The sequence below is a fragment of the Vulpes vulpes genome, chromosome 5, assembly GCF_048418805.1.
Source record: "Vulpes vulpes isolate BD-2025 chromosome 5, VulVul3, whole genome shotgun sequence".
NCBI lineage: Eukaryota > Metazoa > Chordata > Mammalia > Carnivora > Canidae > Vulpes > Vulpes vulpes.
Window position 1 is genome coordinate 138804666 of NC_132784.1, and position 26697 is coordinate 138831362.

The following is a 26697-nucleotide window of genomic DNA, read 5'->3' on the forward strand; positions in this document are numbered from 1 at the left end:
AGTGCCAGCTCTCCAGGGCCCATCATCCTGCGTCTCATTCCTCAGCAGGAGGGATGATGATTCCGAGCTGCCGCGGGTCACACTGATCAATGTGAGCTCCCCACGTGGGAGAAACACCCAGGGGAGAAGTGAGAGTAAACAGTCGTCCCCGGCGAATACAGTGAGACCTGGAGGGAAGCAGAGTGGGATAGGGCCACGTTCCCTGCTGTCATAGCCTCAGCTCACCTTGACTGGGTGACAGATTTTAGGAGCTGGCCTGATTTGCCTGAAATTCCAGCCCCTAAAGTCTGGGTGGCCGCCCAGATACGAATCCCTCGCATGAGGCCTGGAGTCCCTGGCCCTCTCTCACCATTGGAGATTGCTGCGGTGAACAGCCACCACTTTGTGAAAACCTTCCTGTCAGGCAGAGATCTTCTGTGTGTTGATTTTAAACTAATATGCCCCGTGAACCACTGAAAACGCAAAGCCATGGGAAGATTATGAAGGGTGCAAAAGGGAGGCAGTTAGATCAAGCGAACCCATCCCAAACAGCACATGGGTGGCCCAGGATATGGTTCAGACAGAAGCATGGAGGAAGTCCCCCCTTTAAGACAGTTTCCTCAACGGATAACTGAGGCTAAAAACCGTGATTTTGGTCTAACTCACAGGGCTGCTGCGTAAATAACTTTCCCCCAAGTTCATGCACAAAGACACGACAACAGGTGGAACTACAGACGGCAAGGGCTCGAGACTTCTCACGAAAGAGTGTTGGAAGTGCACCGTAGTTTCACTTAGCTGGAAAAATGAAAGAAACTTCTTAGCAATCTTATATAATATTACTACTTATATCTAATCTTGCTACTTGCCTTTGCTTCAAATAAAGCATCACCTATGAGAAGTGTCTGGGGCAGATTAGATAAGTGTATAATGAGCTTATCAAGTGCAAGCAAGTTCATTGCTCCAGTAGATTATAATTCACCTACCAACGTTCTGTGATTCCCCTTCTCCCAAGTGCATGGATTTTTTTTTTTAAATATGCAATAACCCAGGGAACAAAATGCCTGCGGATAAAGAAAAAGTCGGAGTACAGACTCCCCACTCTAGAATGGTGGACAAGCTTGCAGCCCAGCACCGTGCTTGGCTCCCTATGGGCCTCCTGGTCCATTTCCCCGAGTCTCAGCTCCCTGCAGATTGAAAACGGTACCAGTATCTTCCTCACTGGGTGCTTGTAAAGTCCAAAAGGGACAACACTTAGGGGCGGCGATCGGTAAATGTAAGCATTCAATCAAGGAGATTTCCTATGACGAATACTTCCAGTCCTATGGTCCGTAGGGATGAGCCTCATTTCCTAAGCGTACTGTGGATGTCCACGGAGCATACTTCCCGTTTCTATGTCCCAAACACTACAGAGGCCACGGAGAAGACATCCTACAGTTCATGTCACAGGAGCCAGAGGACTGTTCAATATCAACTGGGTCTCATCCCTCGTTTTGCAGATGACCCTACAGAGGTCCAGGAGGCAGGAAAGCTGTCTCAGGTCCCACAGTCGGGGACAGATGGGAGAGTCCCCCACGGGCTGTCTCTTCCCTTAGAAACCAAAACAAAGAATAATGCAGAGGCACAAAAATATTTTGGAAAGACTGTCAAAGAAGAAAGAGACAAAACAGAACACCACAAAACTTTACCCAAAAAATGAATGAGATACGCCTTTAGAGGAAAAATCCCCCAGGAAGCAAGAACCAGGTGACAGTGAAAGAAAAAAAAAATCAGCTATTGTGTATTTCTTCTTTTTCAAGCACATACTTCACAGATCCTGATGGAACTTTGATGCTGGAGCGTTTTTGAACCCAGGAAAGTGACGGCTTCATAGGGTTCAACTTAGAAAGTTTATTGTTTTCTTTCCCGTGGACGGAACATGACAGTGAAGAGTTTTCTAGGGCAAGAGGGTGATGGAGTAACATCATCTTCCAACTCCTGTTTGACTAAATGTACGGCCTTATCCCTTTTTTTTTTTTTTTTTTAAGATTTTATTGAATGATTGTGCACAAGCAGGGGGAAGCACAGAGGGAGGTGGAGAAGCAGACTCCTCATTGAGCAGGGAGCCCGATGTGGGACTCGATGCCGGGACCCCGAGATCATGACCTGGGCCGAAGGCAGATACCCACCCGACTGAGCCCCCAGATGCCTCTGTACATCCTTATTCCATAACTGTCAACTACCCTCAATTTCAAAAATGGAAAAGAGAAAGTGATGGGGTCAGGTTTTAGCCGGAAAAGCAACAAGAAGTAGAAGTATCCTTCAAATCTTTAGGAAAATAGCAGGGCCCTTTAGAGGCTCTGCTCCTGGCATAGAGGGCCTCAGGTTACATCAACCAAAGGCCCTATTAAGGTTTTGGAAGCAGCATTTCCTCTGCAAAGTGCACACAAACAGAATTTCAGGCCAAATCTCGAATCTTCTTGACCACAGAAGTTTCTTTTTTCAGGCAATCTTGGGCCACGGGCCTCCCTTCGTTCTTGCTCACCACCCTCTTCCCCAATCTCCACTTTCAAAAGCCAGCGTCCAGGAAAATGGGGTGTTTCGCATAACGATAAGGGCAAGAGATCTATGAGGGGGGAAAAAGGAGGCTTTTGTTACTGCGGTTGACAGGGTACGGGATGGGAACACTGACCTCCTCGTACACCCCGGAGACGTCCGCCTGGGCTTTCAGCTCCGGCTCGGGGACGTCGGAGGACACAGGACAGATGCTTCATGCAGGTACCGCCTCAGAGGCTCCCCAAGAGAGGGACACCTGGGTGGCCCAGCGGTTGAGCACCTGCCTTTGCCTCAGGGTTGACCCCGGGTCCTGGGATCGAGTCCCGCACCGGGCTCCCTGCAGGGAGCCTGCTTCTCCCTCAGCCTGTGTCTCTGCCTCTCTCTGTGTGTCTCAGGAATAAATAAATAAATAAATAAAATCTTAAATAAAAATAAAAGAAGCTACCCCGAGAGAAAGCGGAAACAATGAAGGGGTTTCTTTGCTGCCTTTGGAAATTATTACTGTCCTGGGTTTTTGACATGCTAATGCCCTGTAGCCCAGGCCCTCAACCCCCAGGGAGGGGCACAGTCCTCTTCCCTCCTCCCCCTCCTCTTCCTCCTCCTCGGGCCAGGCCTGTCCCCCTGCAGCCACCAGACCCTGGCCCAAGTCAGCAGCCAGCAGTGAGAGGCTTCAAAGGGTCAATCTTTTTTTTTTTTTTTTCATTGAAATAGTATTTTGTTGTCTTTGTACTTCGGTTTCACAAGCAAAGAATGTGTTCAAGGGACACAAATGCAAATAGGCCTCACAGATAGTAAGATTGTTGTAAAGCTAAGGGCTCCCTGCCTCCGGCCCTTGCCTCCTTCCCACCACCAGGCTCCTGAGGGGAAGGGCTAGGAAGTCTCTCCGGGATCTTCTCCAGCGGGAAGCGCGCGCGCTCGTGTGTGTGTGTGTGGGGGGGGGGGGCGGGCGGTGTCTGTGAGATTTGTTTTGTTTCGCACAATGGGTCACACCGCGGGTGGCACCCTGGACGCCACCTACACTCTGGCATGGGCCTTGGCCGGCTTCCACGACACAGGCATCTGCACCGTCGTCGTTGGCGGGAGTGGGCTGAGCAGGTGCAGGGGCCTCGGTGTCCGACGTCAGGTCGAGGCCGCTGCCAGCGTCTACCTGGACGCTCGTGGGAGGCGCTCTGGGATGAACTCCTCCTCGCAGCCCATGGGGTTCCGGTGCACGCTTGCCGGGCGGCCGGAGGAGGTGGGGATGTCCCCTCCCACACACCGTCCAGGGCACACACCCTCCAGGGCGCACACTGTCCAGGGCACACACCCTCCAGGGCGCACACCGTCCAGGGAGCACACCCTCTAGGGCACACACCCTCCAGGGCGCACACTGTCCAGGGCACACACCCTCCAGGGCGCACACCGTCCAGGGAGCACACCCTCTAGGGCACACACCCTCCAGGGCGCACACTGTCCAGGGCACACACCCTCCAGGGCGCACACCCTCCAGGGAGCATACCCTCTAGGGCACACACCCTCCAGGGTGCACACTGTCCAGGGCGCACAGCCGAGCAGGGCCGCAGCCCCCCGTGCGCACCCCATCTCTGTCACCTGGACTGAGACCCAGGTAAATAAATAAAGACTTGGGAACACGGGAGGACAGGCAGGCCGGGTGCAGATGACCCCCACAGGCCATTCTCCTGGATGCTGCCCCCGGGGTCTTCCTACCCCAGGGGCACAGGATCCCCAGGGGCGCAGGATCCCTCGGGCTTTGCCCACTGGCTGCTGGGCCCCCGCCTGGCCCTGCCTAGTGGGACCTGGGACCTGCCCTCAGGCCTCCCGCCCCAAGCCCTGGGCCTCCCACGGCGACCGTCCAACACAGCTCGAAGCAGCTCCCTGGTGGAGGGGACCGAGGCATTTCCAAGTTTCACAGATACTCTCACCTTGTGCCTCAAAACCACATTTTTCTATTTCTTTTTCCTGCTCTCCGTCCTCCTCTCTCCCCCGTAACCCCCCGCCCCCCGGCACGGGTTGGGGTCGGGAGCAGATGGACCAGCCATTCCCCCCTCAGAGAATCAGCGTATATGGGGCTTGTCGGGGTGCTCCCCGGTTCACAGTGCAGCGCATTTCATTCTCGGAGACTTTTCTGTTCAGGTTCTCGAAGTCGGATGCCCTCTAAGAGTTTACATGAAGCATCCGATTCCGTCTCGGGTCCCTCCTTCCGCGGGTCGGCCTATCTCCCTCCCTCGGGAACGGAGCGAGGGCCTGGGCTCCCGGCCCCCCGGGCGCAGCTCCTCGCGGGCCCCCCGCTCAGGTACCCCACGAAGGTCTCACCTGAAACTCGGGACATGTCTTGACCCTCATCAGCGTCCATTGTCCTCAGGTTATCTGAGAAAGAGAGGAAGGGATTTTAGTTTAAAGCAAATGACTAATAAGATATGAGAGAGGGAGAGAGAAGCTCCGTGTATTTAACAACAAGGTTATCTACCAAGAATAATGCATTTTCCTCCTCATATACTTGCTGGAGTATCAGACTGGCACAGACCTTGATCCTTTTAAAAACAGCATTACAAAGATTTATAAAAATATCATTACAAGCACAGGAGGACCAAATTTGTTATTTATTGTTAATTTCCTACTGCATAATAACCCAAAATGCAAACTGACTGCAACAAAATTAAGCAGAAAATTAAATGGCCCTGGGTCATTGTAGGCACAGAATTCATTCTCTTGGCTGATCCATAGTTATGTTCTTTCTAATTTACTGAGCATGCATCGATGAACCTTGAGTCAGCTTGGTGACACGCGTACAATCAGCAATCAAAAAACGAAGCAATTTGCTGAAGAATGTCTCATTTACCCAGGCAGGGCTGCATCCGTGAGCGGCTCTCGCACCCCCCATCAATAATGAATGCACCTCCGGCCTGGCAGATGGGCCGCGCGGCGCTCCCGCCTTTGTCCCGCGCTCTTTCAGGGACCCTGCCTCGGACGTCGCCCGCGCCCTGCGCACCAGAAGGGAGGCTCCCGACGGCAGCGCGGCCCGGCCCGGAGCGCCCCGACCTTCCTGCCTGCGACACGCGGCCCGGCTCCTCGGACTGATGTGAAAACAGCGAACCAGCTGGGAAGAGTCGCCCTGAGCGGGGACAATGGGACAATGGACGGCCTGCGGCGCCCGCCGCCCCGTGCACCCCTGGGGTCCTGGCCCGGGCCCCCCGTCCCGGGGGATGACACCCGGGGGCCCCGCAGAGAGGGGAGCCCGAGGCCGGCGCAGGGGACCTCCACGGACTCCTGCAGGACGGAGCCTTCCAGGCCACACACACGTCCCTGTTGAGTCCCACTCAGGTCACCTCTGTTTCTGGGGGGCCCACCCCTGTGTCTTTGCTTCAAGGGCGAGGATCGGAGCCGTGAGGCCAGTTTTCAGGACCTGCCCGCTGGGGACCCGCCGGTGGGGTTCGGGGACCGGCCCACGCCCGTGTAGGCAGGAGCCCTTACGGTGCCCGTGGAAGCCACATGCTCAACGTCCGTAGCATCAGTACTAGTCACGAAGAAGACACGAATGAGGGCAGCCCGGGGGCACAGAGGTTTAGTGCCGCCTTCAGCCCAGGGCATGACCCTGGGGTCCTGCGATCGAGTCCCACATCGGGCTCCCTGCATGGAGCCTGCTTCTCCCTCTGCCTGCGTCTCTCTCTCTCTCTCTCTTTCTGTCTCTATGAATAAATTAAAAAAAAAAAAAAAGACACGAATGACTATCACTTTTTCTGGATGGGGAGGGGCTCTCTTCCACTTCTGAAAGCCACTGTGATCGGGTCTGAGGTGTGACATGAATTTTCCAGGCTGCTGTGTGGCGCGCGGGTACGGCTGCGACTGCAGGGGGGGGCAGGCCCAGGCCCCACGTGCGCTCCTGCCCCGACACCGAGGTCGCCCAGCAAGGCCGCGGCCCAGCAAGCCCGCCCCGGGAGCCATCTCGACACCCGAATGCGTCCGCCGCCTCATACACCCCTCCGTAAAAAAACACAAAAATCTATGACCCTCAGACACTGCTCCAACAATTATAAAGAGACAAGATGGACTCAAATGAGACAGATCTTTGTCCCCTTTGTACTCCCTGGGGGTGGCCACAGGGCATTATTGTGGGATCACCCACCTGCCTTGAAACAGCCCCGTGGTGGGTGGCAGGACGGAGAGCAGAACTCAGACCTTGTTGCCACAAAACCTGGTCTAACACAGAATTTGTACAATGTTGACTCGGACCCTTCTTGCCATGCAAATAATGCATTTTTTTTTTTAAACAAAGGCAAGGGAAAAAAAAAAAAGGCAAGAAAATGCCCATAACTTCCACACACCGACACAGAGCTTTGACCAAAACAGGACACTCCATGTATTCCGAGGAGGCTCTTGTAAAATATTTTTATTTTCATTTAATCCTCCACGTGTCTTTTTATTTTGCAAACGTACATCCACGTTGTTTCGATGGCTGTGGACTCCTCGGCCGTGGGACTGATTTACCCACCACCCTGGTGTAGATGCAGCTATTTCCAAGGAGGGGACCAACTGTGTCCCGGGGCCCCACGGAGGGCCTCCCCCCGCGGCTGTAAGGGCGAAGCCTCCTCCCTCCAGGCGCGGTGAGGACCCCGTGCGTCCCAGTCCCTTCCCGCCAGGTTCTCGGCCGTGCTTCCGTGGGGTCAGGGGGGAGATGGGACACGTGGCCACGAAGCAGAAAGCACGGCAGGAGGCCCAACCCAGACTCTGCCGGTGGGAAAGCCCTCGCCCCGGGCAGTCACCTCATGAGTCTCCTGCGTCCCTTCTTAGAAGCAGCCCCACGTCAGCGGTGGATGTGCTGGAAGCCAGCCACACCGGGCAGAGAACCATGAATCGGTGTCAACACGCCTGTTCCCATTTTCACTAACCGTCCACACCCATCCCACCACCCCCACCATGTGGAACTCCAGTGGGTAACCGGCACCACTCAGATTTTCAAACAGGCTCCTAACCCACCCCAGTGGGCGTGGGCGTGCGGCCGTGCTTCGGGGTCCCCTGCTCGGGCTCATGTCTGCGTGTCACCACGGTTCCAACCTTCTTGATCACTTGGGGCCAGGGCCCACGTTTCCAGGCTGCCCAGGCCACGTGAATGCTCTGGCCGGTCCCGCTTGCCATCACGCAGGGGGCCGGCCGGGGGTGGGGTGGGGAGGACAACTTGACAAGCTCCCTCAAACTTCCCTAAAGTCCAAATTCCTATCTCTTGGGATGAAACAGTCATAACTTTGTGAAAGTGATGGCTTTTAGGCAAAGACTAAACGGAGCGTTCAACAATGGGAGACGGATTAAGGGAGAGGAAACTTCACCCCCTCCAAGACCTGAGAGTCCAGAGGAGCCGCCGAGGAGGGTGTCGGGAGGGGCAGTGGGACGCGCCCCCTGCCCCCCGCTGCCAAGTGGACCCTGGAGTGTGCCCTGGAGACCATCTCTGCTATCGAGCGGTTTGCAATCAGAGAGACGAGTCCATCGCGGGACCGGATTCATAACCTGTTTGCAGAAACCGGCACCTAAGCAGAACCCGGGAGCACAGGCCCGTAGGGGGAGACACCAGAGGCCACGGGTGTTTCACAGAAGCGGACTGTGATGTTCTCCGCACGGGAAACCCGCGCGACTGAGGCCAGGAGCTCGACCCATCGACGGCCGAAAACGTGACCTCAGCAAACACCTGTCACCTGGGCGGTTCCGGCGGCCCTGAAAGCTCTTACTGTAGCTCTGGAGCAAGCAGTTCGCACACGGGAAGGAGACGTAGAGATAAGCGAGGCCGACGTGACCTCCGGAGAGCGCGGCCGCCCACCGGCCTCCTCTCCCACGCTGGGGCCGACACAGAGTCCAACACCTCTTCCCGTCCCTCCTTCGCCTCCCCCCCACCCCGGTCCTTCTGCTCCAAGGATGTTCCTGGTGTCAGTTCAATGGGGTTGGCATATCAGCGACTCCAGAAAGCACGGGGGGGGGGGGGGGGGGGGGGGGCGGGTGCAGAGGATCAAGCAGGAGAAGTGAGAGGCTCCGCCCAGCGATGGCCCAGCGCGCCTGTGCTCCTGCAGCGGCCTGGCCAGGGAACCTTCCTGCCAGGGCCGCCCTCGTGGGGGGCCTCCCCGGGGGACGGGGGGACATCAGAAACACCCCCTCACCCTCGTCCTTCTTCCTTCTTCCACACCCACGGGGGCCTGGGACCTGGCTGTTTCCTGGGAGGAAGCACCCAACCGCCCCGGGCAGTCATGGCTTGTGTCGGGGGGCGGGCAAGTGTCGGGTGGTGGCCCTAAGGACAGCCCTGAGAGCCAGAGGGCGCTCCGAGGGCCACCGTCAGGGCACAGGGCTGGCGGCGGTGGCGGCGGCCCGCAGCCCCTCCTCACGAGCCCCCTCTTTGCCCTGAGATGAGCACCTCTCTTGGCAGCACCTTCCCGTATTTCTGAAAAGGTGAGTCTGAATCAACAGAGTCAACGTGAAAAAGCCCGATGCCCACCCAGAATCACAGGCGGTTCCTTTCCGAGCGGCCCGAGCCGCTATCCCGGCAGCGCCAAGTGCACGCGTGCCTAACCGGGGTGACGACCGCCCGCCCTGGTCACGCGGAACGAGCCACTCCCGGGGTGGCCCAACACCCCCACAAGCTTCACGACTCCACGTGTCTTTTTATTTTGCAAACGTACATCAACGTCCTGGTTTCGATGGCTGTGGACTCCTCGGCCGTGGGACTGATTTACCCACTACCCTGGTGTAGATGCAGCGATTTCCAAGGAGGGGACCAAGTGTGTCCTGGGGGCCCACGGACGGCCTCCCACCGGGTCTCTGGGGTTTAAACAACACACACAAACTGAAGAAAAAAGGCCACGTTTGTGCAGCAGGATGCTGGTAACGACGCGGGCCTGCCTGCTGGCAAGTTGCTAACAGTGAATCTTAGAAGCCCTCATCACACAACACAAAATTTTCTGTGACTCTGCGGTGACGGCTCTTACCCAGATTCGTGGTGATGATCGCTGCGCAACACACGCAAACCCTGAACCGCCACGCTGTACGCCTGGCACCAGCATCATGTTACGTATCAATTACACGTCAATCAAAATAAATACATAAATACCTAAAAACAATGCCTTTCCTCTCCTCTGACACACATGGGGGTTTTCTGGCCAGGGCTGTCTCATTTCTTACCCACTTTATAGGTGCCAGGGAAAGACGGTAGAGGAGCCGACTAGGGCATTTAACACACTGCGGAGAACCAGGGGACCCAGCACACCGTCCACCTGGTCCACCGGCTGACGCGAGCGCCCGGCCCAGCGTGTCTGACGTGGAGCTGGTACCCAGGACTCCTGTGCCAAACGTGCATCTCCAATCTTCACGACTAAACCAAATGATTATGATTATTGGGCATAATCCGTACATCATTTCCATCCTACAGATGAGAAGAACGGAGGCCAACCCTACGGCAGCCCACCAAAGGCGCACGTCTGGACACGAACGGAGCCGACCTGAACCCACAACCGCTCCACGGACACGCGTTTTGCGCTCTACAAACCTCCCAGGCCATGGGCATGGTCCCAAATTTCAGATGGACGATGGGCAGGGAATGGACTCGTGACCCGTATCCTAACAGAAAAGGAGTGTGCCCCTTGCAATACCCTGCAGGTCGGGCAACCTTCGTCACAAAACTTCTCCAAATGAACTTAAATTCTCCTTATGTGATAAGACGTGGGCCATTGATTTTTTTTCTTCTTCTCTGATGAGCGAGGGTGCACTAGAGGTACATTTTGGGGTTATTTCCTTATACACTCAACGATGCTTGTTTTGAAGGGGGCAGGCACTGGGGGGGGGTGGGGGGACATGGGCCAAGCTTATAACCTATTTAAAATGCCTTAGGTCACAGACCTTTTTAATGAAACCCATTATTCCTGCCCAGAGAGAGCGCTTTCATTTTCAGATTGGTAGATTTTATTTTTGCAAATCTATCATATTGCGGTGAATTACACTGTACCTTAAAAAAAAAAAATAAAGAAAAAAGAAAAAAAATTGTTCCAAGTGAGAGCTAAGGCAATCTGCAACGTCTTTGTGTCTGGTCAGGGGGACCTTATAGATTTTCCTAACAACTTGACAAAACAGGTCAGGAGAACGCAGAAACTTCGGGGCACTCTTATTTCATTTCTGATTCTTTTCATTTTTCAAAAATTAGCTGCCAATCTACACATTTTCGTGATTATTCCACAGAGTACCGCTGGCGCAAATAACAATGAAAAACAAGATTTCAACAGGACAGCAGGGAATCCAATTTGGCTTTCAGACTGCTCCCCCTCCCCCCTATTTAACTGAGCCACAGAACGCCTCCAGTGGTTTGTTCTACTGAGAACCTGCTTTCTGAGGGCAAATTAGCTCAGATGTGCAATTCTGTCCTCACCATTTTTTTTTTTTCTCCTAGGGGCAGAAACTGATATGCAAAAGAGGAAGGGTCGGAGGGAACTGAGGAAGCCTCTTCAAAATATAGCTAAAAGCTGTGCTGTTTGAAAGCAGTCTCTGCAAAGAGATGTTTAAACACAGAAGGAAAAGAACATCGGACTGTTGCTAAACGGCGGCGTGACGAGCCACCTGCCTCAAAGTGGAGTATTAAAGCAAGATTTGAGATACTGCATTCAACTTTTTTTTTTTTTTTTTTTTTAAGAGAAAGTAGAGTTAGAGACAGATCTCCGTGCTCGTACATCTACCCTCGGAACAGGTGCAAGAGCAGCATTTCCAGGGCCCCGGGATGGTCCTGGCGAAGCAGAGGAAAGACTTCTCAGTAAAGGCCACCCTGCCTCTGGACCACAGTCTCCCCAACCATCAGTAAGTATGTTTGTGTGGCAACCATGGCAGAGACACACATGCCCCACATTTACATACACTGTTACAGGACTTTTCCTGATTTTGACTGTCATCGCGGGCCACTTCCTAAGCAGCTTCCTCAAATATAAATGGCTTTTTAGACCTCACTTCATTACTGAAGTAAAAAAAAAAAAAAAAAAAAAAATCTAAGTTTAGAATCATTTCCTTCTACCCTCTTCCCAGTTTCAGAAGGTCTTCATGCATGGCCGGCGACCGTGCAACAAAAATGAGACTGACATCTTGAAAAATATAGATATGAACTGCCCCCCAAATAATGATGGACACGGATATTCCCAGAAGTGCTGATGTTTTGTCGTTCATTATTATAAAGTGAAGAGACAGAGGAGCCCGGGAACAATCTTGTGTTCCTATTTTTTTTTCCTCCTAGTTTTGTTTTCACTTTAAAAAAAAAAAAGGATAAATACCAAGTTGCAGTATTCAGTAAGTGCTCTGCTCAGCAGGACAACGTGCGGTCCCCACAAAGAATCCCGTACCTTATCTTGCCTTCTTAGCAGTGACTTTACCTAACATATTAGCGGGTCATTTCAAGAGAACATGTGAAAGCTCAAAATTAAAACTAACCCTGCAAGTCCGCTTGTTTTGTAGACACATGACATTCCCAGAAATGCACTTGTAATGCTGAGACTTCTAACAAGGCCACCAGGCTGTTGTTTTTTTTTGTTTGTTGTTTTTTTTGTTTTTTTTTCTTTTGTATATGAAAATTTACTTGTTTTTTTTGTTTGTTTTGTTTTTTTTTTTAATGCAGGGCTCATGTGAGTTTCCTTGGAAAAAAATTTAATTTATTTAGACCCCAAGAAGAAAAATAAGTCTTGACAGGCATGTCCCGTTGTTCACAAATCCATACACGTATGCGTCTTTCCAATATCAGAAGCCATGGCCGATTCGCCACGGAGAGCACCCTCCTAGGTACTGTAACCTTTTTTCCACTTTAGATCAACCTCTGTTGTCTGGTTGGTACTGAGACAAGATCTACAGATCTAGATCCGCACACACAGGGAAAGTGTGTCCCTGAGCAAACATGTCATGGGATCCATCGTTGCCCGGATATATCTACCTCTTACTCCTTGCAACGTAAAGGGCGGCTTGGGCCCAAGTCCTAAGGGTGGGGTTTCATCTTGGCTCCAGAGAGGGGGCTGTGGACACCCCGGTGACTGGTTCCCTCCACACTAAGGCCACATGGCTTCCGGGCTTACAGGAAACTCTCCCAGTAAGACTTGCCTCCTGAGCTCCCGGGTCCTGTCGGCAACACCCCCAGATCATCCACTAAAATCACTTAAAACAAGGTAACCTCAGGAAAATCATTAAAAATCCTAATGCTCGCCTTTCTAAACGTGTGTTCCGAGAACACAGAATGTGGATTCACAAATCGGGTTCTTTGCACCCGAGCCCCCGAGCCCCCGAGCCCCCGAGCTCTTGGTAGCTTTAGAACTCTGGAATTCACCTTGTTCACCCAACCTCAAATGGTCCCACTCAAGTCAAATCGAGCTGTTTTCGAGAAGTGTAAAAGGGAGAATAAAGGTACCAGTTACTTGGTAAGAAGGATTCCTATGGCAATACACCAAATAATCACAGGGAAGAACACCACTTGATGATCTCAGCCGGCTCTTCAGCTGCAGCAAATTAGCAAGAAAAGTTCTAGATTTCCGTTTTGCTCTGTGATAGAGCAGGAGCTCCGTCCCCGCTGGGCTGGGCCCCCAGCCCCGAGGGCTCCTGAAGACCAATCGCCCACCACACGGAACAAGCAGCAAGGTCCCCGGGAATACCGACCCCAGCGGGTCCTGGCCCCCCAGCGCGGCTGGGAGCTGGTCTCCAGTGCACCACCTTTAGCCTACAAAGTCCTTGTGCAGAGGCAGCGGGGGGGGGGCGGCGGGGGAGTCATCAGCAGAACTTCACAGAAGCTTACAACTTCCTCATTTGGAGGGCCACAAAAATCGTCGTGTCTTTATTTATAACCTGGCAAAAATGCTCACGTCTGTCAGGCAGCAAAATATAGGAAAACACATTTTAAACGCGGCACCATCAGATGTTTCTGCAGCCCTCAGAGAAGAGCTTAAATTATTTATTTTCCATGCTTCACTCTAAGTACCGTGCTGCTGCTGTTCAGCAAGTTTCATTTCTTTTACAAAAGCCCTGTCTGCTCCAAACGGAGCTGGAAACTCGTTACGTTCAGGGAAAGCACGTACAACTCCAGGCAGGAGCAGGAAAACACGTGTGGAAAAGAGCTAGAAATTCCCAAGCCATTTTTAAATGGTAATGAATGGCCTTATCTCTCGCCACCCCCGATAATTAGCAGTGTGATTTTGGTTTAATGAAGTGGGATACACAATTTATCAATACGTGTTCGCCGTGGGTCTCTCTGAATATCATTTTAATTTTCCGCCCTCCACCAAACCCGGCACAGAAGAGGAAGGAAAGGTCACTTTTTCAGGCTAGAAAGTGGGGCTCGCACCGGGGGGTCGCTGGCTCGCTCTCTGTGTGCATTAAAAGCCCGGGAGGACATTTCAGAGTGTCTCAAAAGTAGGCTCATGAAAGATCAATTCCTCATTTTCATTTCTCCTAAAGATCCTGGAGTGAACATTCCCCCCCTCCCCTGGGGGCTAAGGAGGTGTCTTCTGGTGCAATTTCATTTGCTCCAGCTTGGCCAGTGAAAAGCAGATTCCACAAGAAAAATTCACCCCAAACGGACCAATCGATATTCCTAGTGGGACTCTGAGCCCTATCGTTCCATTTTAAGTAGCCTCAAACTAGCAGAAAACGCTTTAGAGGGCTGATAGCGGGATGAGCTCCAAAATGGAGCATGAAACTCTATGTCAGGATGGATAAGAGCACTTAGAGATACTTTAGGCTCTTCTTCTCCCTTGTTTTCATAGAGTCTCCCCACCACCACCACCACCAAAAAAAAAAAAAGAGAGAGAGAGAGAGAGAGAGAATGGAGGAAAGGGGGGAGGGAGGGCAGGGAAGGGCGATGGAGGAAGATGCTGGGTGCCCCCCTCCCATCCCCCTGCCTCGCACCCCCACCCCCCAGCCTAGAAGCTCTGCACCAAGTCCACGACCGCTCACTTTTGGCGCGAAACTGGCAGGAAGAGAGTCAGATTTCCTTCAGCAGTGAGCTGATTGCTGGAGAAAAATGAATCATTGCACACTTGAGTGAGAAAATATGAAGAAGGCAGTTTCCCACTAATTAGGGCCCGTTTTAGGCAATTCGTTAAGCGGTGGCCCCGCGCCACCAGCCATCAGGAGGTGGGGCACGGGACAACCCGAAAGCAGCGCGTGCAAATGGCGCATAATGATGCTCTCCATCACCCCAGACAGGCGGCGGAGGGGTGCCGCTGGGCAGGGGCCGGGCGCCGGGCCCCGGGAGGAGAGGCCACCAAGCCGGCGGCCGCCCCGTCTACGCAAGCCCAGCAGAGCAAGCGCGTGGCACTCACCAGTGAACCTGTGCCTCCGGAGACCGTGGGGCGCTGCCTTTCCCACGCAAATCCCGCCCTCGGAGGAACTGGGGTCTTCAGACCCTGGGGCCCGGGGCCTTGCGCGCCGAGTCCCCTCCGCTCAGCCACCTGGGAGGGCCCCTGTTGCCCGGGTGGCAGGCCGGCTGGCCTCCTCCTCTGCCACCGCCTTCACACTCCACTGGGGCGGAGAAAGGTGGAACCATTTGCCAAATATGCAAAAAAGGAGGGAAGATAGTTTTCTCTCAGGAAAACATGGGCAGGAAGGGAGCCTGCACTTCCTGTGACCAAAACGGGTTCAGAGATTATGAGGACGCCTGATGGGAGAGGCTTGCGGTGGAGGCGGGGGCTCTCGTCGTCGTCAACAGGAATTGTGAGTTCCCTAAAGGCCGATGTGGCCACGGGAGAGGGAACATAATAGGACCGGGCCGGTGCTGGGGAAGGCGACAGGCCCCACCATGCCTGGGACTTTGGGTTTTCACCACTTTTAACAGTTGATCGCCAGGCGGGTCTCTCAAGGCACCTGTGGGTCCCGCCTGTTTACCACGGTAAACTCCGAGAAGGGACAAGAAGCCAACGGAAGGGAGCGGGCTGTGGCCCGTAGGTGAGGCCTCAGGGGCGCCCTCCTCCCGAGTGACCCCCAGCGACGCACGGAAGCAGGGTGGGTCCTGCCCCCCTTCCCCCCCCTCCTCCCCTCCACCCCTCACGCAGGAACTTGCGCACAGTGTCTTTGTTTGGCTGTGTTCACGCTGTGCATGTGGTCACATATGAAAAAGATTTGTCAGAAGAGCATCACACATTCACAAACGACGTCAAACAAAAGCCATTAAATAAATGGCGGCGATGGGGCAAGGATGGGAGTGTGTACCACGGGAGCTGCAGAGAGATCCCGGGGGTGACGTTGTTCCTTACACCGCAAGGAGCACAGTGGTAGCCTGGGTCCCCGAGACAAAACCGGTGTGAGCGTCCAGAAGACCCCACGGGGAAGCCGGGCAGGCTGGAGTCCCCTCTGGGGCACGCAAGTCCCCGACCAGCCCCACGCCTGTCTCCCTCCCCATCTCAGCTTTAAGTGTGTGTGTGTGTTTCACACCAATACTCTGAAACACAACCTCCCTGACACCTAGTGACCCGTGCACCTGTGCCCGGCATGAGCAAAACAAGGATCGGTGTCAAGGTGTAAACAAGATCAATGCTTCTCCTTTTGTAAGCCTGAGAGGATGGGTCACTTGTCGCTTCTACGTCTCGTGTTTTCGCCCGTGACATAGAACAACTGCACACACACATGCCTGACGGCTCCAAAAATACCAACGTACACACCCGGGCCAGGGAGTGGCCTCAACGGTTGGGGCGAGAGGTGCAGCGTCTCGTGGCCAGAAGCAGGAGCCACGGTCCCCAGACAGGCCTGTCGGGCTGGCACATCAAGGGCTGCCAGAGAACCCCAAAGGGGCTTGCTCTGGTCTCTGGGAGCTGGAGCCACTGCATGGATCTCCATCAGAACAAGGCCACCAAAACCAATACTTCTTTCATAGTGAAATTATTTCGTGATTACAGAGATTAGAGGAGGGGGAAAAACACACAAAGGCCACGAAGTGGGGCCATCCTCGGCAGATTCGCGTCCACAGCACCAGGCAGACACCCAAAGTACTAGCGCCATTTAGGTCTCAACTCAACAGTATTCATAGGAAAATCCATCCTGCTGGAGGGAAAGGCCCAAACCAGCCAACCAAACAGGACCTCGCCGGAGGGGCTTCGCTGCTCGCTACTCGGGTCAGGCCGGTGGGATGTGACGACTCTCACCCTGCCCCCACGCCTCCCACTAGGCCGTGTGCATGCTCCGTGTGTGCGTGTGCACAGACTCCGAGAGCTTCTTTATTTCCTGTATCAACGCACACAGCACCTCGACAGATACACAGAGCACCTGTCCGTGTGGGGGTGAGGGCATCTGGTCGCCGGGCATGCCGTCGACAGGACGCACACTCACCGTGCGGCTTCGGGGGTCCCCAGTCGGACATCTGCGTTGACAATATGCGGCCATACGACCCACACACGAAACACACCGATTCAAATCAAGGGGGGGGGGGGAGAAAAATCCCCCCCAAAGAACCATCATCCTCAAACTTTCAGGTCTCTAGCAAAGTGACCAGGACACAGCGGCCCCCAGAGCCGTGGGGCTTCAGACTTCGTGCCTGGGGCATTCACCAGGGTCTTAATTTCTCAACAAAGGAAATGGAGCCGAGGACAGCTGCAGCTTGTCCCCTCCGAGGAGACATGGACCAAGTTCCCAAAACAGTGAAACGCAGCCCCAGCACACTTCTATTGACGGGCCCGAACGCTCATCCCGTGAGACCTTGCTGGTGGGCTCCTGCTGCTACCAGCCCTCGGCATTCGGGGACGGGTCATGTTTTGAGATGCAGCCGCTCAATTAAAACCCCAGTGAATTAAACCAACGAGCCAGCACGCCCGAGTTTCTAGAGCTCCTGCGTTCAACTATCACCATGAAACAAAAGGGGAAGCAAGCATGACCATTTAACTCGATCCTACATTCTGGCATCAGCCCTGCTGGACGTCAAGACTGGGAAGCACATTTTTTTTTGGGGGGGGGGGCACATAAGACAGGTGTAAACATGTATGTTCCTGGAAAGTTTTGAAATCAGACACATTCTATCAAACCACAAGTGTATGGGATTTTTAAATGTGACATCATTATTTATATCTCTGCCTACAAGTTATTTTTAAGCGTGTCCTGCATGTTCTATGATGTAAGCAGGTAATCTTCCTGTCTCGGATATTTGGCCCTGTGCACGTAGGAAATAAGCTGATTTGTTGCCGAAACAATTCTGACACTCAATATGAAAAAAAAAAAATCAACCAATTAATACTTTTAAAATTCCAAATTAAAGATGAATCTCATTAGCCTCATCCAACATCCTCAAACAAAGAAACAAATTCACGAGGCTCCCACCATTTCCTGCCTCCTCCTGTCTCCTCTCAACTCGGAAGCGAGTGAATCCACCCTTGCAACCATTTCGATTTCTGTCAAAGTTTAAACGTGGTCCAGGGGAAATATTTTCAACTTCCACGGAGGTTTCTCCTTGCAAACGGAAGTCGATCTGGCTAGCAAGCAGGTGTTCTTGCAGCAGCAGTTTGTCTCCCAAGTTGCAAACGAGGTCCCCGGGAGCTGAGACACAGGGTGGGGAGCAGGGTGGGAAGTGGGGAGCCTGCAACCAAGCTGCCCTGACTCGGCTCTGGGGCGGCCGCAGCCCGAGCCTGGGTCCGAAAGCCACGCTTGTCCGGCCTCTACCTGCCCCGCCCGGTGCCTCCTCCCAGTTAGACGAAAAAAAAAAAAAAAACAAAACAAAAAAAAAAAAAAAACAAAAACCAAGCCAAGTCTCCCCCGATTCCTTAGGAATCACCGAGGATCCCTGACGATTTTTAAAATGATTTCACTGCCAAGGCCAGTCGCCGGTAACCTGATGCCGCAGTCCCAGGGAGTTTGGAGCCCTGGTAGCCCACATCGCAGCCCAACGAAGTCCTGCTAACTTTTCACACCGGGATGATCCTGAATTTTGCAGAAAGCAAGCGAGTTCGGACCCCATCTAACCATCCGCACAGTAGAAGCAACGCGCTCTCAGCTCCGAGATAAAGGAGCCTCTTCCCCCGGCTCTGAGCAGCCCGACTTCCGCGGTCTCCGGGGCGCACAGCGGTGCAGATCTCACCGGGGCTGGGAGGTCCCCACCGTGGGGACAGCGGGAGGCTCACAGGCCCCCGCCGCCCGCCTGGCCCCGCGCTGCGGCCGCCGCGCACGCCGGAGGCTCCGAGGGACAGAAGTGAAGCTGTCCCCGGCCCCAGGGGGGAGGCCGGCCCCAGGCTCCCCCGGCTCGCGGACCCTCCGCCCGCCCTCTCCCCGGGCCCCGCTCCCCCGCCCCAGCCACCGGCCGCCCCGCGCTCCCTGGGAGGGCACTCACGTGGACGTGCGCGCCGCGCTGGCGGGCTCCGAGGCCGAGCTGTGGCCGGGGCTCCCTCCGCCCCGCCGGGCTCGCCGCCTGCCAGGTGCCGCCGGGCTCGCCGGGGACGCACGGAGGTGGCCGCGGTCGCCGCCCCGGGCGCGGGCCGCGCATGCACTTGTTAGAGCGCGCGGCTAACTTGGCCGCCGGGGCTCTTCCCGGCTCCTTTCACAATGACTTCCTGAAGTTGCTCACTCGCATTGTTCCCCATTTCTCCGCCGCCCGCCCCCCCACTCCCACCCCCACCCCTCCCGCGGGCTCCGACCCGCGTTCGCGCTCTCGCCGGCCGCTGCCCCGAGCGCACAGCGCCGCCCGCGGGCCGCGCACCTGGGCCCCTCCGCGCCGCGCCCCTGCGCCCCCGCGCCTCGCCGCCTGCGGCCGCGCTCCAAAAACTTTGGGGAGATGCGCACCTCGGGCCGCGGCTGCACCTGTCCGCAGCCGCCCCGGAGCACGCAGGAACCCCGGGGCGCACGGGGCGCGGGGGCGCAGGGCGCAGGGCGCAGGGCGCAGGGGCGCGGGGCTCGGAGCGGGGCGCCCAGGGGGTGCGGACGGGGCCTGGGAGCGGGGCCGGGGTCCGAGCGCCCCGCCCGCCCCGCCCCGCCCCGCCCCTCCACCCGCGCGGTGCGGTCCGACCGCAACTCCGGGGCCGCGCGCAAACTTTGCCGGGGCGCGAGGCTGGCTCCCGGCCCCGGGCCGTACCTGCTGGCGCCGCCGGCTGCAGCCCGCTCGCCCGCGCAGGGCCCGCTCGGCGCGCCGCCGCCACCCCCGCGCGCAGCGCGCCCGGCCCTCCCCTCCCCGCCCCTGCCGCCGCGCTTCCTCATTCCAGCGCCGCATCGCGCCGCGGCCCCGCGCGCAGGTGGCAGGTGGCGGGGGGCTCCCTGCGCCCCGGGCCCGGGGGCGGCCTCGGCCGCGGGGCCCGCGTTGAGCCCCGGGGGCGCGGCGCGGGCGGGGCCTGGCGGTGGGGACGCGCCCCCCGGGCGCTGGGGCCGCGGGACCTCGGGAAGCACCTTCCCCGGCGTCGGGGGCGCGCGGGGGTGGGGGGCGCCCTGCCCGCGAGCGGGGCCACCGGGCTCCCGGCTCCGGCTGCGACCCGGGCGACGAGGGCCCACCCGAGGGGTGGGAAAAGTTGATCCTCCGCAAGTGAGAGGAAGCTGCAGTGCATTTTCCCAGACAACCAATGGAACACCTCTCGCCTGTCTTCCCTCCCACCTGCTCAGGCAGAAGTTAGGATCGCGCCTCGCATCCCGGCCTGGGCGCACACGCGGGTGCGAAGGCGCCGCTGCGGGAGGAGGCGGCACCGAGCAGCCCTGCGGCGGCCCCGCGGCTCCCCGCGCCTCACACCCCTCCCCGAGAGCCCCAGGCGCGCGTGGAAGGCGCGGGGGCTGAGCCGGGATCGCGGCTCCCACAGCCGAGCCCTCCACGCCCGGGGCCGGGAACCCCGCGATCCCATTGCCAGGCCCCACGGAGCGCGCACCGCGAGCAGGAGAGGGGCACTTGCCCTGATGCCCTGATGCCCTGATGATGCCCCGTGGGCGTCGGGGAAGGGTCGCAGGTGAGCGAGCCTCCCGCCCCGCCCCTGCAGACTCAGGGGGGCCTTCCAGGTGCAGACAGGGAACAGGTGGAAAAGGTCGTTGGCGCGCTGAGCGGGGCAGGGCTCGGCACCCCGCCCCGGGAAGCCTGCGGCATGGCTGCGCCTGGTGCCATCCCGGGAGAAGTCCTCCCCGCCGGACCCACGCGCGGCATCCGGACCCCCTGGGCGACACCTGCCACTCTGCTCCTGCTGACCACGCTTGACAGATGTTGACTCTGCGTGTTTGGAGCCCAGAGGAAGTGGGACTAGTGAGGGAGTCCTTGCTTTGGTCCCCAGTCCGCTCCTTGCTTATGTGACCTCCAGCAAGACACCCAGCTCGCAGCGCCTCATTCTCCTCACCTGCGGAGAGGCCAGTGCTGCTGCTGCATCCAGCGTCCTTGTCAGGATTAAAGGAGGCCGCAAGCACAGGGTTCAAGGGCTTGTCGCGGAGGGGTCACGGGTGGCCTCTGGCTCTTGGGCACACCGGCACCCTTAGCCCCCAGGTTTGTAGATGTGTGACATCTTTGAATGTGAGACATATCCACCCCCCACCCCAGGAGTGGGAATAAAGGACTCAGCTGTGGCCGTCAGGCCGAGGCATTTCCTCCTGAGGCACAGGAATATGAGGCGAGGGACCCAAAGAGTGTAGACCGTGTGGTCTTGACCGAGTTCCTAAATCTCTCTGAGACTCAGCTTCCCCATCTATAGATTGGCGGTGATCATGGAAGGTACCTCATGGGGTTCCTTTTACATAGGAAAGCTCTCGCCACCTGCCCGGCCCCACACAAGGAGTCCGTGAGTGGGAGCCGGTGCTTATTGTAAACCCTGCTAGCTACCAGTGTCCCGCCGAGATGGGGAGCAAGCCCGGGAAAACCTGGCTCTGTGGGCCACTCCCCCCATCTCTCCCAAACAGGTGGAGCAGAAGGAGCTCAGGCTATAACCCGGGGTCTGTGGGTGGGCACCCAAGCCGGGGAGAGGGTGCTTAAATGCTTAAATCAACAATAAAAGCACAGGGGTCCCTGGGTGGCACAGCGGTTTGGCGCCTGCCTTTGGCCCAGGGCGCGATCCTGGAGACCCAGGATCGAATCCCATGTCTGGCTCCGGGTGCATGGAGCCTGCTTCTCCCTCTGCCTGTGTCTCTGCCTCTCTCTCTCTCTGTGTGACTATCATGAATAAATTAAAAAAAAAAAAAAACAATAAAAGCACATCGGAGAGGAAAACCTATCCAGAAAAATGGAAACATGGGATGCTTTTTAAAAAATCATGGCTGTAAAGTCGTTTTGTTTCTTGAGAATACATACCTTGCCAGGTTTCGTGAACGACGGCCTCCTTTATCCGGACAGTGCCTGCCAAACGATCCATTTTTCTTTGGGGATATCAGCAACACAACAAGGAGCCCGTAGAGAATGAATCACAGACGACTCACCCAGAGCTCACTCTACCAAGGGACGCAGCTACGGGCACTTTTGTTCCAGCAGAGACCGGGAGATTTCGCAGGAGAGCGAGGCCCCGAGCAGACGGACGGTGAAGGGGATATAGGGCAAGAGCCTTCCCTACTCCCTGTGTGAGTCCTGGAAAATCACCCAACCTCTCTGGGCTCCGCTTTGTCCTCCGCAGAGCACACCTGCGGCCGGTGGCCCCGACAGCCCTAGGAGGGATTCCCTGAGCCTCGGGGGCGCCAACCGCAACTGTATCTTTGCCCGTTGGTTGTAACTGTATCTCTCTTCCCTCTCAAAGTATCTGCTAAACCCCGCAGACCAGCCTCCTTGTTGTCCCTTCTACAATGTGTCTAAAATGTTAAAGTCCCGTAGCTCAGGCAGCTTCCTCTCTAAAGAAACAGGAACAGAAGGAAAAGGACTGGGACATGGATGAAACTTTTGCAACAAGGACTCTGCTGCTTTGGTTTCTTTTCCTCAGCTTTCACCATCTCCAGCTTCTGCTTCTGCTGCTTTTGAAAGTGAACGGTGCTGGCCCGGGTTCTTGACTGACTTTCTTTCTTTCTTTCTTTCTTTCTTTCTTTCTTTCTTTCTTTTCTTTTCTTTCTTTTCTTCCTTCTTTCTTTCTTCTTTTTGAGATTTTATTTATTTATTCATGAGAGACACACAGAGAGAGAGGCAGAGACACAGGCAGAGGGAGAAGCAGACTCCCTTTGGGGGAGCCCCATGTGGGACTCGATCCCGGGACCCCCGAAGGTAGATGCTCGACACCTGAGCCACCCAGATGTCCCTTGACCATTTTTCTTGAGGCTCACTCCTCGGCTTTGGCTTCTTCTAAGCACAGGCCCTGGCTGCCACTGCTTCTGGAAGGGAAGGAATGGGACACAGTGGAGGAGCATGGGAGCTCCCACCGGGCCAGGACTGCCCAGCAGGCCAGCAGGTGGGGGGGTGGGTCAGTGAGGGGTGGGAACCTGCCCCATCAACGGCAAGGAAGAGCCCTCAGGGTGCTCCCTTTCCTGCAGTGTTCCCAAGGCCCTTGCTGGAGGTTCAGTTGCTCCTGGTTTTGAAACCCACAGACATCCAACAGCGCTGCTCATCACTCACATTTCCACCTCTAAAATTTGAATCCAGCATGTGCCGGAGCTGATGACCAAAGTCCTCCCACCTCATGACAGTTCTTTTGCTTTATTCCCCTTGGATTTTGTCCGAATACACTTAGCTTCTCAAAAATGGTGGCTTTTTATCAATATCATTTGGTTGGAAGAGATTGAAAAGCAAACCAGGTCGGATATAACGACTTGGAGAAGGTAGATGCACCCAGAAAGCTTCTGATGAAAAGTTTTCAAAGTGTGTTGGCTGAGTAAAGGGAAAGTAGGTCTTGATCTGAGCCGAACAGATCAGAATAAGGACAGAGGGGTGGGGGTCACCCTCCAGCTGATGCCACTGTATGGGAACAAGATGAGGACGTGATCTGTGGAGTTAGCAGTCTGCCCCGGTGGCATGGATTCAGTGACAAGCTCTCCTGGCAGGTGGTACTTGAGACAGGAAGTCCCAATGAGGCAAGACACGTGACCTTACATGAAAGGGCACCAACCTCGTAAAGTAGAAACAATTGCATTTCCATGCAAAACAGGTCAAGGTAAATTCCAATGCAAATCCTGTGGACACACAAAAGGGTGAAGGCTCTGTGGTCGCTAGAGTGGAAGGGCTTTGTGGATGGGCCCAGGGAAGAGGGGAAAGCACAGAGGAGCTGTAGGGAAACGCTAGTCTTCCCCACGTAGTGGGGGCGCTTGAAAGATTCTCCTCCCAAGGGAATTAAGGAAAGACTGAGGGTAGTATTCTGAGGACTGCCCTGCTGAGCCCCGCTCTGTGAAGGACACTTGCACGCGTGATTTCTCACCTCACAGTACAGGAAAGCCCGCGTTGCCACCTCCATCCCACATAAGGACACAAAGCTCAGAGATGGTGACTTGCCTGGGGCCAAAGGTTAAGGGACAGACTGCAGACAAACCATGTGGGGTTGGTAGCTTGGCAAGTCACTAGGCCTCCCTGTACCTCAGTTTCCATTTTTGAAAAATGTGAATACTGACAACAGCATTAGTACTCGTTCCCCGGGTGGTTCATGGTCTGAAGGAGTTTGAGCATGGGGCATACTCAGGGGGATCCCTGACACCTAGTAGCAACGATTTAGTGTCTGGTATTTTGATGTAGCACATTTTCTTTCTTTCTTTCTTTCTTTCTTTCTTTCTTTCTTTCTTTCTTTCTTTCTTTCTTCCTTCCTTCCTTCCTTCCTTCCTTCCTTCATTTCTTCTTTTTCTTTCTTTCTTCTTTCTTTCTTTCTTTCTTTCTTTCTTTCTTTCTTTCTTTCCTTCCTTCCTTCCTTCCTTCCTTCCTTCCTTCCTTCCTTCCTAAGAGAGCAGGAGGCAGGGCAGTGGGAGAGGGAGAGAGGGAATCCCAAGCAGGCTCCAGGCTCAGCATGGAACTGGGGTGGGACTCCAACTCACGACCCTGAGATCATGACCTGAGCCAAAAATCAAGAGTCAGACACTCAACTGACTGAGCCACCCAGGTGCCCCTGATGTACTCGATTTCTAAGTGGTTGGGCTGGGATACACACCTTGGTCAAATTTCTCAGCTATGCCCCATACCTGTCCCTCCAAGGACTGATTCCTGTAAGACATCCTTCTCCAATTGGAAGGAAGTATGTCTTTCTCTCTTGTCCTCTTTCAATTTTCCATTTCCCATATGGCCAAATCGCCCGTCCTGACAGCACCAGCCTTGATAAAGGGATCAGATGGGCACATCCAGGAAAGATTAAGGTTTACCAACAGACTTTCCAATCCATAAAGTACACGCACACGCGCGCGGGCACACACACACACACACACACACACACACACACACGGAGTCCAGTTATTTCTGTGTTGGTATAGCAAATTTCTCTTTTCCGTGTTAAGAAATCACAGATCTTTCCTGTCTAGTCTTGAAAGGAAGTGGGATAGTTTTGGAGAAGGAGTTGAGAGAGGGGACCCTACAGTGGAAGGCATCCTAAAAACTCCGTGTCTCTCTCCTCCACGCACAAGGTGTGGGCACGTATCTGAGTCACCCTACTTCTCTGAACATCACATTCTCTTCTCCACGACAAGGAGAGTAAATCCTGCTGCACAGGGTCGTCGTGAAGTTTGAGCACGAACGTGGATCTTTCATCCTAGTACCTGGTGATGAGTGTTAGTTTCCCCCTCCTGCATTTCCCTGAAGAGTCTTAAGGTGATAACCAGTGGAAAGCAGATGAGGGAAAAAAAGCAGAGCCCCTGAAATATGTTCCCGCGTCCACGGTTGGGGTGGACCTTGATCTGCTCGCAGATAGGTTGTTTCTTTATCTGAGAAGAGCTGTTGAAAAGTGATCCCACGGTGGTTGGCATCAAGTGCGGCCGGTTCCAGGAGCGGTAAGTGAGGGTCTATCTGGTGCTCTCAAATTTACACGCACTTCCACAAGCATTTCATTTGAACTTGTTGATACCAGTGAGATAGGTGTGCAGGTGGCCACGTTTGCCTGGGTTTTCCCTGTGTCGTTGGCTTCTCAGTCCTTCCTAAAATGGGGAAGCTCCCTGGACACAGTTCTTAATGTCATCTCTGTACTTGACCTCTGCAGTTCTGACCTTCCCCTGAAATCATGACTCATGCATCTTGCTGCCTCCTCGACACCTTCACCTGGACATCCAGGGGGCATCTTAGGTCCACCATGTCCCCCCACTGAATATCCCTGCTCTTTGCCCTCAATCCTGTGTCCCTGCAGCCTTCTTTACCTGATCAAATAGCAACTGGAAATTGCTGAGGCCAGGAGCCGTGGAGGCATTCTTGATGGTTTCCTCCCCCTTCCCCATCCCTTCACCACGACTCTCCACTGGCTCTGCTTCCAACAGGCATCCGGAATCCCGCCTCCATTGCAACGACACCATCTTACCTTTTGTCTGCAGATGGTGGGGCTCCTCCTCATGGCTCGCTCCTGTCCTTTCCCCTCACAGCACTCAGGGAGGGCCTACTGAAAAGCCCATCAGATCATGCACTTCTTCCCTGGACAGCATGCCAGCCCCCTGGGGACACTAGCTGACATCTGAAGAGCATGTGATTCTCCCCTAGTCCATCATTTCTCTCCCCTACGACTCATGTCCAGCCACTACTGTCTCACTTGCTCACTGGTCTCTGGCCACTTGGCTCTGCTTTGCTATTCCTCAAGGGCGGCTCGCTGCACCTACCTTTCTCTGGATACCTGCCTGCCTGCCCTCTTACCTGCTTCCATTCAAATCTCTGTTCAATGTCATCTCGGCTCTGGGACAGTCACTGCCCACCTTTTATAGGTGCAACAACCCCTACCCCCACCCAAGCTGCCCCTAATCTTCTCTCTTCTTTACATTTGTACACAACACTTATCTTCCAACATACTGTATAATTAACGTTTATTTTGTTTACTCTCTTTGAAGAGATTGGGTTTTGTTTTGTTTTGTTGATCTGTTTTGTTTCCTTAGTGCCAAGAACCAGAACACTCGGTGGATATTTCCATTTATTGGCACTACTTTTCAAGGGTTCATCTGACTTTTTTCTAACTCAGACAAAATTATTTCCTTTAAATTATATGACAAGGAGTCATCATATTGGTTTTCTAACCTGCAAAGGAAGGGTGTTTTCCTGGTCTTACAGCGGGAAGGAGCCGCCTTCCCTTTCTGTCCTGTCTGGGGCTCTCAGCTCATGCACGTGGTCGTGCTTCTTGTCGATCTGTCTACGCTGTCTTGGCAGTGATGAGTTCAGCACAGAAACGTTCTGCGTGTCATTCCTTCCTTGATCCATAGGAGAGTTGA

The 26697-nt window shown here is 54.9% G+C and overlaps 1 protein-coding gene across 24 annotated transcripts in view; it reads right to left on the reverse strand.

Moving 5' to 3' along the window:
• IKZF1 (IKAROS family zinc finger 1) overlaps window positions 1-19599 on the reverse strand; it is a 91805-nt gene extending 72206 nt beyond the window's left edge. For 4 of the 24 annotated variants that reach the window (XM_072760138.1, XM_072760135.1, XM_072760133.1 and 1 more), the window contains exons 1-2: window positions 18797-18978; window positions 4825-4878 (exon numbers count right to left, since the gene is read on the reverse strand). In XM_072760138.1, the coding sequence (XP_072616239.1) occupies window positions 4825-4864 (40 nt within the window). In that variant the 5' untranslated portion in view covers window positions 4865-4878; window positions 18797-18978. Of the gene's footprint in view, window positions 1-4824; window positions 4879-14813; window positions 15296-18796; window positions 18979-19534 lie in introns of those variants that run through there. The other 20 variants (XM_072760137.1, XM_072760129.1, XM_072760118.1 and 17 more) reach the window with 11 other exon arrangements.
• Window positions 19600-26697: the final 7098 nt, after the last annotated feature.